We start from the raw sequence: 19,823 nt of genomic DNA on the forward strand, positions 1-19,823 counted from the left end.
CCGAATTTACCATTCCATCTGTATGTAAATCAGAATCTCAAATAGAAAGGTTGGTAAAGCTTTAAAAATATAAACATCCTCACTTGTACAATCATAGCACAAAGAACCAAAGTGTTTCAGATAATTTCTATTTACTTCATAAATCTATAAATACCTTGAGCAATATGCAAAAGAGGGATTTGTGGAAAAAGCAAAGCAAACCACCAAAACCATCACATGAAAGGTAAAGAAAGTTTTTTACCCACAAATAAGATTTAAACATGAAATATGTTTATATCAAAATGCAATTATCACCATTCATATATTTTCTTTTTTTTTCACTAATTTTAATTAAAAATAGATATACGTATCATTGTCTAAATATTTTAGAGAAGACTACCAATGTCTTTTTCTAACGATAAATTACTACATTTTTGGCAATAAAAATAAAATTAGACCCAAAAGTTAATTAAATTAAAGATAATAGATTAATAGGATGGTAAGTTTGGTGGTTGGTATAATTCAAATTGTGTATGTTAACTATAAGATTAAGGAAATTTGATGTGTATACTATAACTATAATTCATGTGCTTTTGTTAACGTTGGCATATTGTTGAGTAAAATAAATTTTTGTCATTGAAAAATTCATTCCTCCATTGTTTTACCATTACACGATAAACTGATTGATCTATCACTTATTCTACTATTGAAGTTTCGTTTTTGACTGTCTAGTGCTTATTGTGCATTTAATTAATAAAGCAAAACTTTCAACTTTGAAACAACTTACATGGGGCTTTAATGATCGCAAAAAGTTGGAAGGGCAGTAAGTTTAGAAGTGGCTATACTTAACGGGTCATATTGTATACTACATTTTACACTCTGTTGTATCATAATCACTAAATAAATCTTTTAGCATATTATTACACGCCTGTAGTTTGTTTTTGTTTCATTCTAATTGCAATATTTTATTTGATATTTCAGGATAAAAGTGGGGTTACATTGGTGGCTCATGAAAAATTTTTAGAGCCTAAGGAAGTGGAGGTACGTTTTAACATTAATAGTGTTTATATATATATATATATATATATATATATATATATATATATATATATATATATATAGTCACTGAAACTTGATATGCAACACTAAAATCTGTGGTACCCATTAGTTGATATGGTTTATGTAAGATGCCAGAAATTGGTTATAACTCCAGTCAAGAAAGAGTTGGGTTTGGCATTCAAGGGGAGTCAGAAGAATGTGGTTGAAGCACTTGAGGTAATGCCTTTAATATGGTGACACTTTTTAACAGCTATTGGGGTTACTTATGACACATTAATTTTTTCTGCAGACGATGAAGGAGAAAGAAGCTTTGGATATGAAGGCTGGTCTTGAATCAAAAGAGGAGGTAAACTTTTAAGTTTGTACACTTGGTAAAACTGTGATTGTTACAAACAAAATGGTAACTATTCAGAAGGAGAAAAAGAAGGAGCACCAACGAGTTTTTACACCATTCGTGATTGAACCATCTTTTGGAATTGGATGGATTATTTATTGTCTCTTTGAGCATTCTTTCTACATGAAGCCAAGTAAAGTTGGGAATGAACAGTTAAATGTATTTCGATTTCCTGCAGTTGTGGCTTCTATTAAGTGCACAGTTTTTCCTCTGGTTCAGAATAAACAGTATGAAGATGTTGCTAAATACATTTCTAAGTCATTGACTGTTGCGGGTTGATGTAAGAATTATCGTCGGTCTAGAATTTCTCAATAGAAAAAGAACTTCGTTGTAAGCATAGTTCCAAACCAACTAATAATTTTTTTATCAAAGTTTAATTTTTATTTGTTACAAGTACAAACCCTAATAAAAACCGAGAGTATTTAAACTTCGGGTCGTCTCACAAGAAATTGCAATGAAGTGCTCAATTATTGGCTATAAAGGAACAAGGGGGGTTTGATTTGGTGATTGACAAGAAAAGTAAATAACAAGAAAGTAAATGACAATTAACAAATAAAGGAAAGGAAAAGAACTATTAGCTAAGGCATGGAAATTGAGATCACCATCCTTATCTACAAATCATATATTGACGATTATGAGGGATCAACCCATAAAGTCTACTTCTATGCTTGAAGTAAGTCAAATAGGCTTGATCAACATCAACCCATAAGTCCCAACCTAGTACTAATGGACTTAGTAGTAAGTTAGTGTTAATGGGTATCAAATTGACCACTAAGGGTTCTCAAATCACCAATTCAATTAGACCCAATGACTCAAGGTCACCCAATTCCGTTAGTCTAGGCCAAAAGTATGGAACACTACTCTAACACTAGTGAAAACATTTTATCAAACACTTAGAGTGCAATAAAAGTAAACATCACAAATTGCAAGAATTAATAAGAGCTATTACTAACATAAGCAAGAAATCAACAATAGCAATTAAGATAAACATAAAAGACATGAAAACATGAAATTGCATTAAAAGGGAATTAAAATCTATAAGAGTTCATGAAAGCAAAAATGGCAACATAAAGAAATTAATAAGAAAAACTAAGAAGATAAAGGCAATAGAACAATAAAATATAAAGAGAGTTGAACTAAAAACAAGAATTAAAACTTGAATCTAAGAAAATTTGACCTAAACTACCCTAAATTCTAGAGAGAAGGGAGAGCTTCTCTCTAGAATTCTAACCTAAAACATGGTGAAAAACTACACTAGGACTACTCCACCCTGATTCCCTTCCAATTCTTGGGTTCAAAAGCATCAGAAATGAGTTGGATTTGGGCCTCCTTGAACTCAGAAATCGCCCCCAGCGTATTGCCTTTAAGTTGGTCACGCGTATGCGTCGCCAGGCAGATTTCCTTCCCACGCGCACCAGTGGGTCACGTACACATGTGGGCCACGTACACGCGTCGCTGGCATATTTCCTTTCCACGCGCACGCATGGGCCACGTACACGCATCGCTGGCAGATTACCAAAATCTCATTTCTTTATGAATTTTCCATTTTTGCATGCTTTTTCTTCATTTCTTCAACCCAATCTTTGCCTTCTAAACCTGAAATCAATTAACAAACATATCAAGGCATCGAATGGAATTAAAGTGAATTAAATTATCAATTTTAAGGCCTAAAAAGTGTGTTTTCACTTTAAGCACAAATTAGGAGAATTTTACAAAACCATGCTATTTCATTGAATAAATGTGAGATAAGTTGATAAAATCCCCTAAATTCAACACAAGATAAACCACAAAATTGGGGTTTATCAGGGGTATATCAAATAAGATTGACATTACGGGTTAGTCAATAAATAGAAGTTCTAATAAGATTGACACTATACAAGTTATATCATAGTTCACATGCTTAAGACTAATGTCAAAAATATTAACAGGTACATCAATAGGAAAATGGTATGCAAGAACAGATGAACTTGGTGTGCCCTTGGAAATCACGGTAGATTCAACATCTTTAGTAACTATTCGGGAGAGGGACAACAAGGATCAAGTGCAGGTTGATGCCGAAAAGGTTGCATCTGTTGTTCGCGAGGTAACTGAAGGCCACAAGACATGGCAAGATGTGTGGTCAACTTTCCCTCATCACTCCTCTGCTTCCACCGAAGAATGAGTTTCACTCCTTTCATTGTGTCATTGTCTAATATCTCATGTAAACGCAACTACGCAAGGAATTATTCATTTAAAAAAAATTAATAATTATTATGTAAGTCGACTTTAGGGTAGTAAGGTTTTCTTTTTAAATTTCTCTTTTTTTTTTAGACCATGAGAAAGGCCCAAAGGGTTCTATCAATCGCCCAGTAGAAATCCTTCGAAACCCCAAATTGAATTTTTTTCCTGTTAAATTTCCAATACATTTCTTTCCTTTTCTCCCGCATGTTTTTGTTCCAAATCCTGGCAACCACAAAGTCCACCAAAATTCTGCAGCTTCGCATTGCAAAAGTCCTTGAGCAAGTAATCGGCAGGTAAAATGTCCCCGTCTTCTCATCCTTAACCATGAGGTCTGTAAACTTATCCACATGACCTGAAGCCTTGAGGACAACCTCAGGTGTCACGTAGGGGCAGTCAACTTCCAACATATTCTCCTCAAGAACAAAATGCTGCCAAATACAATTACACAACACAAAACATAAACCTCTCAACTTAACAATGAAACCATAAGCACATCCATTTCTATTTCTATTTTAAGCGTCCGAGAACTTAATCATCTGAAAGCTCAAGTAACAAAGCTAATATCGTAACCATACCGATTAACTTTGTAACCACATGCATGTGCCAATCAGCAACCTAAAATAAGTGAAATAACTCAAGTCTCACTCAATTCCTTCTACAATACACAACATGCAAATTCCATAACCAAAACTGAAATTCGAAAGCCCTAAGTTTTCAATTAAATCAAATCAGTTATTGAACAAATTGTGGATACCTGGCGCCAGAAGGCGAGAACATTGGACTTGACAGTGCATCCGGGAGGGCCGTAGTCATTGAGGCCGGCCACACCATGGTAGATCTTGAACAATGGGATGTAGAAAAGGCGGCGCTCGAGCTTGTTGACAGCTGCCTGACAGAATGCCTCCCTGCTTAGTCCACCGTCGGCGAAGAGGATTGACTGGAGCTGGCACTCGACGTCGTTCTTCTCAAGCTTGAGTGCGTTGAGTGGCTGGACGGCCGCATCGATGTCAGACTTGGGTGCTGCGACGGCCTTGAGTTCACGGATAGCATTTCCCTGAACCTCGAAGGCAGATTGCTTTTCGGTGAGGCCCATGCGGAGCAATTCTTCAGTGGCAGCCATTGCAGAAGAAGTTGAAGAGAAGAGTGAGTGTGGGCGAGAAACACAGGGAGGGGTAGAACGGTAGGTCAGGTCAAGGATCCTAGAGTTTGGAACCGATATGAGTATCGACGCTTAGAGAGCGAGTATTTCTCAATTTTCGTGGATAATCTCCCATTAGACATATCGAAGCGAGAGCTGTTCCAACTGTTTAGTTGGACTGGACACATAAATGACATATACTTATCAAGAAAACACAAGAATGGTGGACTATACATCTTTGCATTCATACGATACACCACGAAAGGAGGAGCTTCAAAGGCTATAGCGGAGATGAATCATTCGAGGTTAAGAGGTAAAGTTGTTTTTGTGGAGGAAGCTAAATACAGAAGAATGTCCGAGGTGAAAAACATAAACAGAATTCCTCCACGAGGGGACGACCGAAATGCTATGGATCGACAAGTACCAGAAGAAGAAGGAGAGGCTAAGAAGAACACAGATTCTCCCAACAAGGTCTTGATGAATGATAACACAGTACAGGATCCACATAATAATGGGTGGACGAAGAAGGTGGAAGTAATGGTGGTAAAAGAAAACCTGGACTGGTTGCAGAAAAGTCTGGTTGGGGGATCGACGAAGGCTATTGACTTCAAAGCGCTGAGGGAATCGATTGCGAGAATTTTCCCCTATGTTACCCAGGTGCAAGAGATGGGTGCTTATAAAGCACTGTTGACCTTTGACAGTCTCTTGAATGCAGAAGAGGCTTACACCTTCAATATGAATGGCCTACTGCAGTTTTTCCATAGTGTATGGAGGTGGGATGAATCGGAGAGAAGTGAAACTCGAAGGGTGTGGCTAGAGTGCTTCGGGGTGCCATTACATGCATGGTCTGGGGATTCTTTCAGGCTAATAGGCAGTCAATGGGGTGAGGTGGTTGGCTGTGATAACGCCACAGAATTGTGCTCCTCGTTTAGTGCTAGTCGCGTAGAAATTGATACGTGTGCAATGGACGTGATCAAAGAATGGGTCCATATTACAATATGCACTAGTGGCTTTGACATATTGGTAAAAGAGGTAGGTTGTGAAACATATGGAGTGGGTGTTAAGGTGGAAATGACGAGGGATGGTGAGGATAGCGGTGAACAGCACAGGAATTTAACTACAAAGCTTAGTGATGACGTAGTTACAACGGCACCAAGGCCTATGAGTTCGACGGGCAGTGCAGATCAGGCAGCAGAAGTGATGATCGAAGTGATGCGAGAGGAGGTTGAAGATGAGGGTAGACTGGTAAATTCAGAAAAAATTTTGAATGAATAGAGTTATGATAATTTAAGGCACAATCATTCGAAATTGGTAACTTATCAATCTAATAAAAGTGGTAATGAAGGGATAGCGAATTTTATGGGATATGACGAAGTGGATTCAGAAATGACCATTCTATGGGATTACAGTTGTAAACATGATGGGCCAGGCAGAAAGGAAAATAAGCGTGATGTAGCTGTATGGACAAGGAAGCCCATCTATAGTCATAGGTGCTATAATTTTGTTTTGGGCCTTGAAGGGTTATGGGCTGAAGGAAGCAAGGAATTGGGTGAAGCGGATGTCCAGCATGGGCTAAAGTTGGGGACCTCGAACCGGGGCGGTACCGGGTCAGTTCTATAGCCAGCGGGTCGGGTAATTGGGGGAAGGAAGAGCTACACTCTACCAGGAAAGGAATCGTCTGCGCATAGGATGCATCGAGAGACGGGGGCTGTGAATCCTAGGGCTGAAACAGCACGACTCTGCCCCATTGAAGAACGAATGGCGGCCACGGGTCAGGAGCTCTGCGTTGGGCATCTCATACTGTTGGGGACGAATGTTCGGATAACGCGGTTGGAGGAGACCAGGGAGAAGGAGGTCGAGAAGGGCAGGGCAGCGTGAGGGCGTCGGCGGCGTTGGTATCCTAGTCAAAAAACGCCCAAACTTTCCCTTGTGACATGCCAATTTCGGCGCAGGCTGGTGGGGTTTATGAGACGCGGCCGGATACACGCATGATGGAGGAGGGAGGATGCATACGGGCAGTCCATGGACGAGGGGCTGATGGGATTCCAGAAGTTGTGGACGCGGAAGACACTGTTTAACACAGTGATGATGATGAACGAAATGGTGAATATGATGAAGAGCTTGGAGAGACTAGGCCTGGTTTAAAGGCTGTGGATAATAGAGACTTACCAGAGCCTAATGATGAAGCTGGATATGACGTGGATGACCGTGGCTTGGAGGATGTAGCTCAGGCCATTGATGATGAAGCCAGTGACAATGAGGGTTTAACATTGGAAGAACAGCTGTTAGAAAATAAAAGAACATGGGACTTAGCAAAGGAATCAGGAGCAATGCTGTGTAACGAAGAAGATGACATTATGGCGATCCTTCAGCAGCAGAACGAAGAAATTGCTCTGAAAAAAAAGCTGGCAAAACAAAAGGCAAAATCGAGGCGAAGCAGACCCAAATCTCATAAAAAGGTGTGCAATAAATTATTTAAATAATTTTTAGCTCTTGGAATATTAAGGGATTGAGGGGGGATGAAAAGCTTAGAATGATAAAGGACTTGAGAAGAATTTTTAGACTAAACATGTTAGGTTTGATAGAGATTAAGAGACAGTTAGTGACTAAATTTGATGTAAAAAATATTTGGGAAAATAGTGGTGCGGGTTGAGATTTTGTTGAATCTAATGGTGCATCTGGTGGATTGTTATTAATATGGGATGATGAATTTTTTAAAATAAAAAATAGCCACAAAGAAATAGTATTTTAAAAAATCTAATGTATAATAAAAACAAAAAATAAGTAAATAAATAATAACAAAGGATAAAAAGTCAAAAACACATCTTATGAATAAGGGAAAAATGAAAACTATTCACTGGGCTTAAAAATGCTTGGCCCAAAATAAAAGTAGCAGCCGCATCAACATCAACATCAACGTGACACCCTCACCGCCAATGAGCCTTGGCTCTAGTGGCATTTCTCCCCCCTCCCCACCTCAAGGTCTAGGGTTCAAACCCTAGAGGATGCAATTGAGAAAAAAATGTGATAAATATGTAAGGAGTGTGTAGGTGAGTTGTGTACCTAAGATTGGGGGTTGTCCAATCCATTGGGGTACCTAAAATTGGGGGTTGTTCAATCCACCGACCCAAAAAAAAAAAAATGTGACACCCTCACCATAAACAAAATGCTTTCTCTAATTAACCAATTTTTTTTATAAATTATATACAACTGTTAAAATGAATAATAAATTTTATTAAATATTTATAAATTAAAAGAAAAATACAAAAACACTATTACTCATAATACATTTTCTCTTTCTATAATTATATGATATTGTTTTAATAAATATTTAAAGTATAATAAGTATAAACTACGTAATGAATTATTGAAATTAAAAAGTAATAGTTAATTTAATACCAAAATAAAATTTAATTTTAGTTTTGTACTTATGCTTTCTCCAATTAACTATATTTTTTATAAATTATATAAAATTGTTAAAATGAATAATACCTATATAAAATTATATAGGTATAAACTGTCTAATCATTATTGAAATTAAAAAGTAATGGTTAAATTAATACCAAAATAAAATTAAAAAAATAATTATTATGAAAAAAAAATGAAATATAATTATATATGCTTATTTAATTATAACCGAACTAACAGATCAATCAGTGATTCAATGGTTGCACTAGTAATCCAATAACCCAATGGTCTGATAAGAGTTAATTACCTGTTCCATCTTAATAACTACGCCACTGAGATGATACTACGGTAAACAACAACCAGACCACTTCTAGCTACACGCAAAACAAGCATGAAAAGTTTTAAGCCGTCAACATCGTCGTCTGGGAGCAAATCACAGATACTCATGAGCCTTTCCATAATACCTGTTAATGACTTCACACTGCCAATAAAAGAATTACAGAGCATCATTTTGAATGCGACAGAAACTAATGACAGAAAAGTATCATAAATTCAGCAGTATTTCTCATGGATACCAAAAAGACATGCCAACACACACACACATCATAAATCTGGAGAAAGAACTAGTGATCTTTGACCAATTCTTTACTTCACATTTATAATCGAAAGATTAAAGAGAAACGTAATCTTTATTTCCATCAGTTAACTTTGATAACTTCATTGTAATTTATCAGGTACATATCCATGTAAATGATAGAGTTCACAAGAGATTGACTAAAATTGCTTGCCACTCTTTTTTATCTTCATTATCAGAGTATGTTACATGAAAGAATACCAGTTTTAAGGACACAATTTGATTCCTTAATGTTCACAAGTGATGCTTGTCAAATTATTAGGATGTCCGCAAGATAACTTAGAATTTAAATATCTTCATATTAGCATGTCCACTTACCTTCTTTGACACATCAGGAGCATCTGGACTTTGCACAGGATAGAATTTGTAAAATCTTATATTTTCAAATGCAGCTTTAGTTTCCTCACTCATTTCCTCAATGGCTTTCCTCCGAGCTTCCCTTGCCTACGAAGACAAAATCAGTGAAAAATGAAAAAAGCAGAAGCAGATGGCAACAAAACAAGGTGTGCAAAACCAAAGAAAATTACCTCTTTATTAGCTTTCTTTGCTTCACGTACTCTTTCCTTGACAAATTCCTATAACAAAGAACGGATCAGCCAAAATCCTGCCTGGAAAAGTTGGAAATATGCACCTTTCTCATTTACTAGGTACCTTGAAGGCATCTTTTTGATCTGCTGATAATTCCTCATCTTGTATGACAGCATTAGTGAACTCCTGTGAACTATAAAGCAAGTATGCACTCAAAGATTTGTCTATTATCATATTATTTTCCAGCTATCTTCTATTTGATGCTACTTTACGAGGAGGTTCAATGCAGAGAAAGTAAAAGGATCGGGGTAAAAAGAGACAAATAGAAGCTTCTCTCCTCAAGCTTTAAGCTTCCCGTCTCTCAATAAAGATATGTCAAGATTCTTTAGACTGAATTTCAAAAATAGATGTTTCTTATCTGTAAAGAGAATATAATTGAAGAATGCGCTGCAAATTAAAAGAAAACTCCAGGCATCATGATTACTGGCTATTATTATATGATTGTATGGGGAAATGTCAACTTTTATAGTTTCCACATTAGAATTTATCTTCTAGCAAGTTTAACCCGACAAAATCATAAACATCAGAAAGTTAATCTGTTACCTCAAGATCGTCAAACTTCCAATCGAATGTACCAAAGACCTGCGATAAAAAGTAAACAATAGTATGGGAGAACAAAAACCATATATGGCACTAAACTTTCTACTACTGTTTGATACAATGATACTCTTGACAAAATTTAGCAGTGATATCAATATGTAAACATGCATATAAAGTGGGGATCTCAAGCATCACAAAAATTGCCATTTCAATAGACAAAAGTTTCAACAATCAGTTACCGGCTTCGGCTCTGTTGGAAACAATATTTGAACCTCGGTACTTTGTTCAAGTTCGTCTTCCTTGAATGGATGGTAGAAATCTTCAGAAAGAATGATATTAAAGGACACAATTAATCAAATCTTCTTTACAAGAATAATAAAAAGACGGCATCTTAATCTTCTTTATAATAATAATAATAGAAAGACGGCATCTTATCTTCTTTGTTCTATCAGATAGAAATGGTCAACAAATTAATGTGATCAATGATACTGTAAAGGAAAGCCAGAAACTCACATGGCAAGCAGTACTCATACTTTTTTACTTGTTCCAACTTTAGATGTTTTGAAGCAGACCTGAAACAGAGAGTATATCACACAAAATAAAAGTCATCAACATTTTCATACCAGATGAATAATTTTATGGGAGAGATAAGTATCTCATTTAAAATATAGGATATCTGTATTAGGCACATAATAACGTTATGGCTTTCAGATTGGGGTCCAGTCAGTTAAACAAGAAAACAAGTGATGGAAGGTACATCATAAAACAACAGAGAACATAAAAACTTGTGCTCCACTACTGCATTTTACCAGAGTAACATATTCATCCTAACACACTCACTTTCAATGGATATACCATACTCATTTTGCAACCTGAAATTGTGAAGCAAGCTATTGATACCGGGGGGGAATAGAGAAGATAGTGCCGTACCTCCTTTGAGTGCAACTACAACAACAAAGCCTTGTCCCACTAAGTGGGGTCGGCTACATGAATCAAACGACGCCATTGTGCTCTGTCATGTATCATGTCTACAGTGAGACCGTTTACATGTAGATCTCGTCTGACCACCTCATGGATGGTCTTCTTAAGTCTTCCTCTGCCTTTCGCCCTTTGTCCATCTTCCATCTCATCCACCCTCCTGACTGGATGTTCTATCGGTCTTCTTCTCACATGTCCAAACCACCTGAGACGCGATTCAACCATCTTTTCCACAATGGGTGCTACTCCAACTCTCTCCCTTATATCTTCATTCCTTATTTTATCCAATCGCGTATGACCACTCATCCATCTCAACATCTTCATCTTTGCCACACTCAGCTTATGTTCGTGCTCCCCTTTAGCCGCCCAACACTCCGTACCATACAGCATCGCCGGTCTTATAGCGGTGCGATAGAATTTACCTTTAAGTTTTAAAGGCACTTTATTGTCGCATATAAAACCAGATGCACTCCGCCATTTTGACCAACCTGCTTGGATCCTATGATTTACATCATGTTCAATCTCCCCATTATCCTGTATGATGCACCCGAGATACTTAAAACTTTTAACTTTTCGTAGGGTGTTCTCTCCAATTTTCACCTCTATATTGGAGTTTTCCCTTCTCAGACTGAACTTACATTCCATATATTCCGTCTTGCTACGGCTTATGCGCAGACCATACACTTCTAGAGCTTCTCTCCATAACTCCAACTTCTTATTTAGGTCTTCCCTTGACTCTCCCATAAGGACGATATCATCGGCAAAAAGCATGCACCATGGCACAGGCTCTTGGATGTGCTCTGTGAGTACTTCCAAGACTAATGTGAAAAGGTATGGACTTAAGGATGATCCCTGGTGTAATCCTATACCAATAGGGAATTCCTCTGTCACACCACCTTGAGTCTTCACACTAGTTGTGGCCTCATCATACATGTCTTTAATTGCCCGAATATATGCGATCCTTACTCTCCTCTTTTCTAAAACCTTCCATAAGACCTCCCTTGGTACCCTATCATACGCTTTTTCCAAATCAATAAACACCATGTGTAGATCCCTTTTATTACTACGATACCTCTCCATCATCCTTCTTAATAGGTATATCGCTTCAGTGGTAGATCTGCCTGGCATAAATCCAAATTGGTTCTCTGTTACTTGTGTCTCTTTTCTCAACCTCCGTTCTATCACCCTTTCCCATAACTTCATAGTATGACTCATAAGCTTAATCCCTCTATAATTTTCGCAACCTTGTATATCCCCCTTATTCTTGTAGATAGGTACCAAGGTGCTCTTTCTCCACTCATCAAGCATCTTCTTTGACCTTAAAATCTCATTAAAAAGCTTGGTTAACCAGTTGATGCCTTTTCCTTCAAGACCCTTCCAAACTTCAATCGGGATATTATCAGGTCCTACTGCCCTGCCATTTTTCATCTGCTTTAGAGCCTCTTTTACCTCGAAGTCTCGAATCCTTCGATAGTAGTCAAAGTTTTGATCTTCTTCGCTTGTGCATAATCGACCAAGGCTCGGAAGAGTCTTCTGTCCCTCATTAAATAACTCGTAGAAGTAGCTCTTCCACCTTTCATTAATCTTCTCCTCTTGAGCCAACACCTCTCCATCCTTATCCTTTATGCACTTAACCTGATCTAAATCTCTCGTTCTTCTTTCCCGGCTCTTTGCAATTCTATATATACCTTTTTCTCCTTCTTTCGTGCCTAAAGACTGGTAGAGACCCTCATATGCTCTTGTTCTTGCTTCACTTACAGCCACTTTTGTCTCTTTCTTAGCCGCCTTATATTTTTCCCAGTTATCTGCATTGCGGCATAAAGACCACTCTTTAAAGCATTCTCTTTTTATCTTTATCTTTTCTTGTATACTCGCATTCCACCACCAGGACTCCTTGTCTCTTGGTCCTATTCCTTTAGATTCACCAAAACTTTCTTTTGCTGTTCTTCTAATAACTTCTGCCATCTCCCTCCACATTTCTTCCGCGCTTCCATTCCCATCCCACTTTGCCTCTTCTCCTACCCGTCTTAGGAAGCTTCTTTGTTCCTCACCTTTCATCCGCCACCACCTCGTCCTTGGGTTCTTCGTATGATGTCTTTTCCTCAACTTTTGCTCAACGTGAAAATCCATGACGAGCACCCTATGTTGTGTTGTCAAACTCTCTCCCGGGATAATTTTACAGTTAATGCAAAATTTCCGGTCGACTCTCCTCAATAAGAAGAAGTCGATTTGAGAGCTTGTCATGCCACTCTTATAGGTTATAAGATGTTCATCTCTCTTTTTAAAACATGTATTTGCGATGAGAAGATCAAAAGTTGAGGAAAAGTCCAAAATAGTTTTACCCTCGGCATTGATCACCCCGAAACCATGGCCTCCGTGAATACTCCCATATCCAGTCACTTCTCTCCCAACATGGCCATTTAAATCTCCTCCTAAGAAAATCTTATCTCCCAAAGATATGCCTTGAACCAAACTCTCTAGATCCTCCCAAAACCTTATCTTGTGTTGTTCGTCCGAACCCACTTGCGGTGCATAGGCGCTAATCACATGGAAAGCACCTCCCTCCACCACAAGTTTGATAGAGATGATCCGATCTCCCACCCTCTTGACATCAACTACATCCTTCTTCCACTGCTTATCCACAATTATTCCAACTCCATTCCTATTCTTCACCTTTCCTGTATGCCAAAGTTTGAAACCAGAAGAATCCAACTCCCTAGCCTTTGCACCAACCCATTTCGTTTCTTGTAGGCACATAATGTTAATCTTCCTCCTTGTCATGGTGTCCACCATCTCCATGGACTTTCCTGTTAGAGTGCCTATGTTCCATGTCCCAAATCTCAACCTTTTGTCGCTTCGACCTTTACCTTTTCCTTTGTGAACTAGCTTATTTACCCTCGTCCGTTCACGAAAACGCGAGAACCCTTGCTCATTTAACACTACATCCGGGCACCGATGCAGCAGCTCTTGCTTTGACACCGTACTCGAGCCATACGGCGCGTTACTTCCGGGTAACGACCTAGCTTTAGCGCAATAATGTCTTTGATTCATGTCATGGGGGGTTCGGCTATATTTTTACGTTGGTTGCCGAAGACCTCAAGCTAAATATTTGCGACTTCAATCTATCACCATTGAATACAATATATAAAGACAAGCAACAAAATTAAATAAAACACCAAGGGTAGACAAATTACCGGTCCTTTGAGGGCATATATGGGATCCAATCCATTTTCATTTGTTTCATGGGAATAATCTCTTCATTCTCTCTTTGAACAGAGGTAATCCCAATTTTATCAGATGGTGGGAAAGGTGATACTACCTATTTACACAAGGAAGTTGGAGCATTTTTAAAATTAAAACAAAAGTGAAAATTACATTTGTAATTATCAAAGTTGATATAGTTACAAAAATAATCCCAATTTTTTTAACCAACAATAGGTGCACAGGAATTTCTACAGCAAATCTAGACATAGTTAAACATAAGTATTTCATATTATGCCCAATACCTGGATCAAATCACAAGTCACGAATCAAGCTATCGATATTTGCCTAATAAAGAATTTAATTTTTCATGATAAAAGAATAAATAAAAGATACCTCAAGCAATGATCAACTTAGCTAGAAGATTTTAATGTAAGACAGAGCTCAGTTTGAGTAGGAAACTTACAGCGACAATAATAGGTACGAAGATAACTTTTTCTACATCTTTAAAGCAGACTTGTTGAGCTGCATACCATGTCAAAAGCATATATAGATGAATGCCCAAAATAAGTGACAATGTTAACCTACATAAATATCGTCAATAGGGATGCAAAGTAATGAAACGAAACAAATAAAAGGCTAGAAATACTTACGCTCAGTGCAACCAAAAAGGTAAACCCTTTTCCCATGTAGAACACCGCCCTCTTCAAATGCATCCTGAAAACAATTTAGAGATCAAATTAGTAAGCTAAATTCTTAAGACCAAATACAGAACTACAAAATCAAAGGAAAACTTGTATTTGACAACTAAACTCACTTCCAGATTAGAGAAATTCCACTTGTACTGATATACAGAATCCAATTGGTCCCACTGGCATGATAATACGATGGAGGAGGTAAGAAAGAAAAAGGCAAAAAAGGAGGACAATTCAATAATCAACTTAAGAAACTAGTAAATCTAAACAAATGAACAAACCTCTGTTCCAACAAGGAAAACTTCTCTCCACAAATCTTCCTATAAAACACAAATCAACAAATATTTATTTATCAGTAGAAGCATACATGTATACTGATGGATAAATTCAAGAGAATCATTTATCTACTATTTGGAATTTTACTATATATCAAATCTACGAGTCTCTCAACAAGCTGATAATGCAAGTGGTGCTCACTTTAGGAGTTATATCTTAAAAACTGATTCACTTTCACCCATAAGCTTCATTTCGCTTCAATTTTACTCTTAATGTTTTATTTCGTTTCAATTATACCTTTTCCTTCAATTTTGTCTTCTGTGCATTGAAGAACACCCCATCTTCTTCCTCAATATCTGCTCCTCAACGTTGAGGTGGAGAAGAAACAGTATTGTTGGTGGCATTGGGGTTGTAGCAGTGGCAGAAATGGTAGTGGTGGCAATGCTGGTGCCTGGTGGTTGGGGAAAGGAAAGGACTTGATAGGGGACTTAATGGCGGTGGGGCCGGATGATGATGAAGAATAACGGTAAAAATGAAAAACAAAATTGACTAATCTTTGACCATAAAAAATTGAAACAAAATAGAACATTAGGGGTAAAATTGAATCGAAATAAAACTTAAAAATTAAAATTGAAATCATCATCAAATGTTGAGCATATACAATATATCTTTCCCAATAAAAATAAAAGCTACATTGTGGAAGCAGAAGCAAGTAAAGCGTGGTTACCAAGTTGCGCTTCTCCTCGAAGTACTCCTCGTGGGGCTTAGGGTTAGCTGGAGATCGAGAAGGTGATTTCGTGGAATGTTTCTTGTTTTGTTGTGGGCCATGTTGGGGTTCTCTCTTCCTCTTGGTTGCATTCCTCATTGTAGAAGCAATGCAATTGAACTAAAGATGAATTGTATTGATAGATGAGGAGATGAACGAAGGAAAAACGGTACAGAGAATATGCCCCTATTTGAGTTGGGTGCTCACTCCAATTCACAATCGAATTCACTAAATTCTCTACTGAACTTTCAATAGGGACTAGGGAGTGAAGTAGTTGAGAGATTGACACCCTGGTTTGTGGTTTCTTTGGTTTTGAAGAGGAACAATCCAACATCTTTGAAATCTCCGTCTCACTATAATACCCCCAAGCAACATTTTTTCTTATTTCTGCAACCGAATGCAAGCTTTGCTTCACCATTCCCCTCTTATCCGAACCTCACATTCTTCCTTCTCAGCTATGGCTTCTTCTTCTTCCCTCACTCTCCCTTCTCTCTCTCTCAACAACTTCCCTTCTTCCTCATCAAATGCACATTCTAGAACCTTCAACCTTCCCCTCCTTCGATCTACGGTTTTCATGAACGTCGCTTCCGGATCTCAGGTCTCCGTTCTCAACGATGCTCCCTTCTCCGATTACAAACCCTCCAACGCTTTTCTTTTCCCCGGTCAGGTAAACGGACAATTCTGATCCGCATTTTTTATTTCATTTTTATGAATATAATATATTTTTTTATTCGATTTATGAATTTCTGTATTGATTGATTGCAGGGTGCACAAGCCGTTGGAATGGGAAAAGAAGCTCAGAATGTGCCTGCTGCTGCTCTTCTGTATAAGAAGGCAAATGAGATATTGGGGTAGTTGCTGATTTCGTTTTATAATAATTATTTTCTCATCTTTGTCTTTTTATTTATTTATTTAAATTCTATGATTCTGGGTTCCTTGTTGTAACTGATATTGTGTATTCTCTGCCTTCAGGTATGATCTTCTTGATATATGCATCAATGGCCCAAAGGATAAGTTAGATTCAACTGTTCTTAGCCAGGTAAAGTGGTAAATCTTTTTTTACTTCTTTTTGGGTAGTCGTGGTTGTTTTTTTAACAATCTATTGAACATGAATTTAGAATATAGGGTACATTCATCTTAGTTTTATCGTTAAAATAATTAGTGGAGTATTATGGAGTTGGTTTATGTGCAAATAATTGAGCTAGGCAACTTTAGTTAAATGATTGCTTGTCATGAGGAGGGTAATTAGTTTTGGTTGGATGGATATTTTTACAGTCAATTCACAGATTGCTGTTGTTAACTTGTGCCTCCAGCATGTGTATTTCATTCAACATTTTTATAATGTGCAAATACTAAATAACTTTGGCAGTTAATTCATTCCTGGGTCAAATCCCACCAAGAATTTTTCTCCTCCTCATTGTGTCTTTATTTATATTCAAGAATAAAATAAAAGAATTAGTGAAGTAATAAACAAATTCGCCTTTAATAGAGATCTTTTATGATTATGGTATTATATTAGTGAGTCCATACATAGTTATCCACCAGTCTGTTCTCCATGTTTATTTTTGTCGCATATAAAGATTTACATGGGCATAATGTTAACCAATTTTTTTCTACTTCTTCAGCCTGCTATTTATGTCACAAGTCTCGCTGCTGTGGAGCTACTCCGTGCACGAGATGGAGGACAACAGATTATTGATTCTGTTGATGTTACATGTGGTCTAAGTTTGGGAGAATACACTGCTCTTGCTTTTGCTGGGGCTTTCAGGTGATTTGCCAAGTATTAGTAATTAATATATAACTGGATTTTGTAATGCTTTACCCTTATGACCCTCTTTTCTTCATATTATTCCCATGTATCAAGAAATCACTGTAAAACCAAAGGAATAGCAAGTACGACATATATGCCCCCTTCTTTTTGGTCATAGTGACCTATTCTGTCATAAAAATACCATCTGTTAGAACCATTATTTATGAACCATCAATAAAGTATGATTTTGTTTGGAGTTCAACTTTGTTCTTTAATTGACTTGCGATCAACCCATGTATTTATTTGAATTGTAAGCTTTGAAGATGGACTTAAGTTGGTCAAATTGAGGGGAGAAGCCATGCAGGTAAACAATGTGTTCCAATTTCTTGTCTGACTTACATCAACTTGTTTGGATAGAAGCTCGTAATTTTTATTCACAGAAATAACTTACGTCCTTTATCTAGGATGCTGCTGATGCTGCTAAAAGTGCCATGGTTAGTGTCATAGGACTGGACTCAGAGAAGGTCCAACAATTGTGTGATGCAGCGAATCAGGAAGTTCCCGAAGCTGAGAAGGTTCAAATTGCCAATTACCTTTGTCCGGTAAGGTTCTTATGGATCTGATTTTTAACAAGCTTAGCAGACAAAATTTAGTGTCTAAATTTCTCATCACTAGCTTCTTTTTGATGTTTTTTTGTTTTCTTAGGGTAACTATGCTGTCTCGGGGGGTTTAAAAGGAGTAGAAGTGCTGGAATCTAAGGCAAAGTCTTTCAAGGCTCGAATGACTGTATGAACATATCCCCAAATCTTATCTTTGCAATGCTAACTTTCCTAAAAAGTTTTAATGCCTTTCACTCTATTCTGCAGGTTCGCTTAGCTGTTGCGGGTGCATTCCACACTAGTTTTATGGAACCAGCTGTGTCAAGGTTGGAAGCAACATTGGCAGCAACAGAAATCAGAACACCAAGAATACCAGTCATCTCCAATGTGGATGCACAACCACATGCAGATCCCGACACTATCAAGAAGATATTGGCACGTCAGGTATGCTGCTGAAACTCCATCATGCAGAAATACATGAACGGGAAATAATTGCATTCTATACTATAATTTGCAGGTTACTTCCCCTGTTCAATGGGAAAAAACAGTGAAGACTCTTCTAAACAAGGGGCTGAAGAAAAGTTATGAACTAGGACCTGGAAAGGTAGGATACATAGATAACAAATACTGTTATGGTAAACAAATACTGCAATGGGGGAACCGGTATTAGCATTTCAAAGGTGGAGTCCTGTAGTTCTTAGGGTTAAGTACACTTTATCTCCATGACCACACGATGTCCACTTAAGCCACTGGATTTTAAAAATGTGAAAATCAACCTTTTGAGTTTTGAATTTTTCTAAATGTGTGGATTAACCATGTTGGTTCTTTTCCCAGAAATTAACAAAATTAACACATTTAACAAAATTTAGAGCATCAAAATTCCATATTTAGGAAAGTTGATGGAAAGTTCACATGATGTGAAGGACTGGAAGTAAAGTACAACTAAACCTGATTTTTATAAATCTGCTAACATTTGTTTTGTTGTTCTCTTCTCAGGTAATTGCTGGTATTATCAAGAGAGTGGAAAAGGTGCTGATATTGAGAATATAGCTGTCTGAGAAGTGAGAAGGCAGTGAAACCTTGCTCCTTCTGTGACTTCCAAATTCCAATCAACCCAATAGTAAACCAGCATTTTGTCTCGTACAATGTGGGAGAAAAGGTTGCATCCCCAAATCAAGAGAACATGGAGCTTGGGAATTTTGTAAACATAGAGTAGGTACAGTTGGATTTGAATGCCAATTTTAAAGTTCAGTTTTAGTTTTAACTTTTAAGAATTGACACTATCATGATGAACGTGTTGGACTGCTGAATAATGGGTTTATTTATTAAAAGATATGTACCTAATAAACATTGTCATAGTTGGTGTTCCTTTTTTTAAGCTTCCCAGTTCGATTGGATCAACCATTTGTTAGTAAGATCATAGTTGAGGATTGGATGGTTAGGTGGAGATAAAGAAAATGCTTTGGTGACAATACTTTTTTTTTACTTCTTAGGAAATTCATTCGATTGACAAGTTAAAAAAGATTATTACTAATAGAAGTTCTTAAATTTTTATTTTAATACATAAATAATAAATGTATTGGAGATTTAAATATTGT

The 19,823-nt window shown here is 37.3% G+C and overlaps 2 protein-coding genes across 12 annotated transcripts; one reads left to right on the plus strand and one right to left on the minus strand.

Moving 5' to 3' along the window:
• Positions 1-2,427: 2,427 nt before the first annotated feature.
• Positions 2,428-15,975, minus strand: LOC112703584 (protein HEAT INTOLERANT 4). Of its 11 annotated transcripts, none has more exons than XM_072199747.1 (16): positions 15,838-15,975; positions 15,116-15,154; positions 14,957-15,010; positions 14,793-14,856; positions 14,606-14,664; positions 14,133-14,257; positions 10,474-10,532; positions 10,200-10,279; positions 9,964-10,002; positions 9,484-9,546; positions 9,360-9,407; positions 9,151-9,276; positions 8,663-8,679; positions 8,506-8,572; positions 4,407-7,072; positions 2,428-4,080 (listed from the first exon to the last, which is right to left on the minus strand). In XM_072199747.1, exons 1-14 carry the CDS (start codon positions 15,973-15,975, stop codon positions 8,569-8,571), a joined length of 915 nt encoding a protein of 304 aa, XP_072055848.1. In that variant the 3' UTR covers positions 2,428-4,080; positions 4,407-7,072; positions 8,506-8,568. The 11 variants fall into 11 exon arrangements, with proteins under 11 accessions (XP_072055848.1, XP_072055844.1, XP_072055850.1 ...); XM_072199743.1 differs by having other exon boundaries at positions 4,407-6,860; positions 6,960-7,072; positions 8,506-8,679; XM_072199749.1 differs by lacking the exon at positions 4,407-7,072 and having other exon boundaries at positions 2,428-3,028.
• LOC112703582 (uncharacterized) lies at positions 15,719-19,583 on the plus strand. The gene is given in 11 exon segments (XM_025755105.3): positions 15,719-16,543; positions 16,642-16,727; positions 16,849-16,915; positions 17,502-17,644; positions 17,942-17,990; positions 18,091-18,228; positions 18,332-18,412; positions 18,493-18,669; positions 18,743-18,829; positions 19,222-19,246; positions 19,249-19,583. Coding segments are annotated over 11 exon segments (1,158 nt in total). The 5' UTR covers positions 15,719-16,273; the 3' UTR covers positions 19,284-19,583.
• Positions 19,584-19,823: the final 240 nt, after the last annotated feature.

This window comes from Arachis hypogaea, chromosome 7 (genome assembly GCF_003086295.3).
Source record: "Arachis hypogaea cultivar Tifrunner chromosome 7, arahy.Tifrunner.gnm2.J5K5, whole genome shotgun sequence".
Classification (NCBI taxonomy): Eukaryota; Viridiplantae; Streptophyta; class Magnoliopsida; order Fabales; family Fabaceae; genus Arachis; species Arachis hypogaea.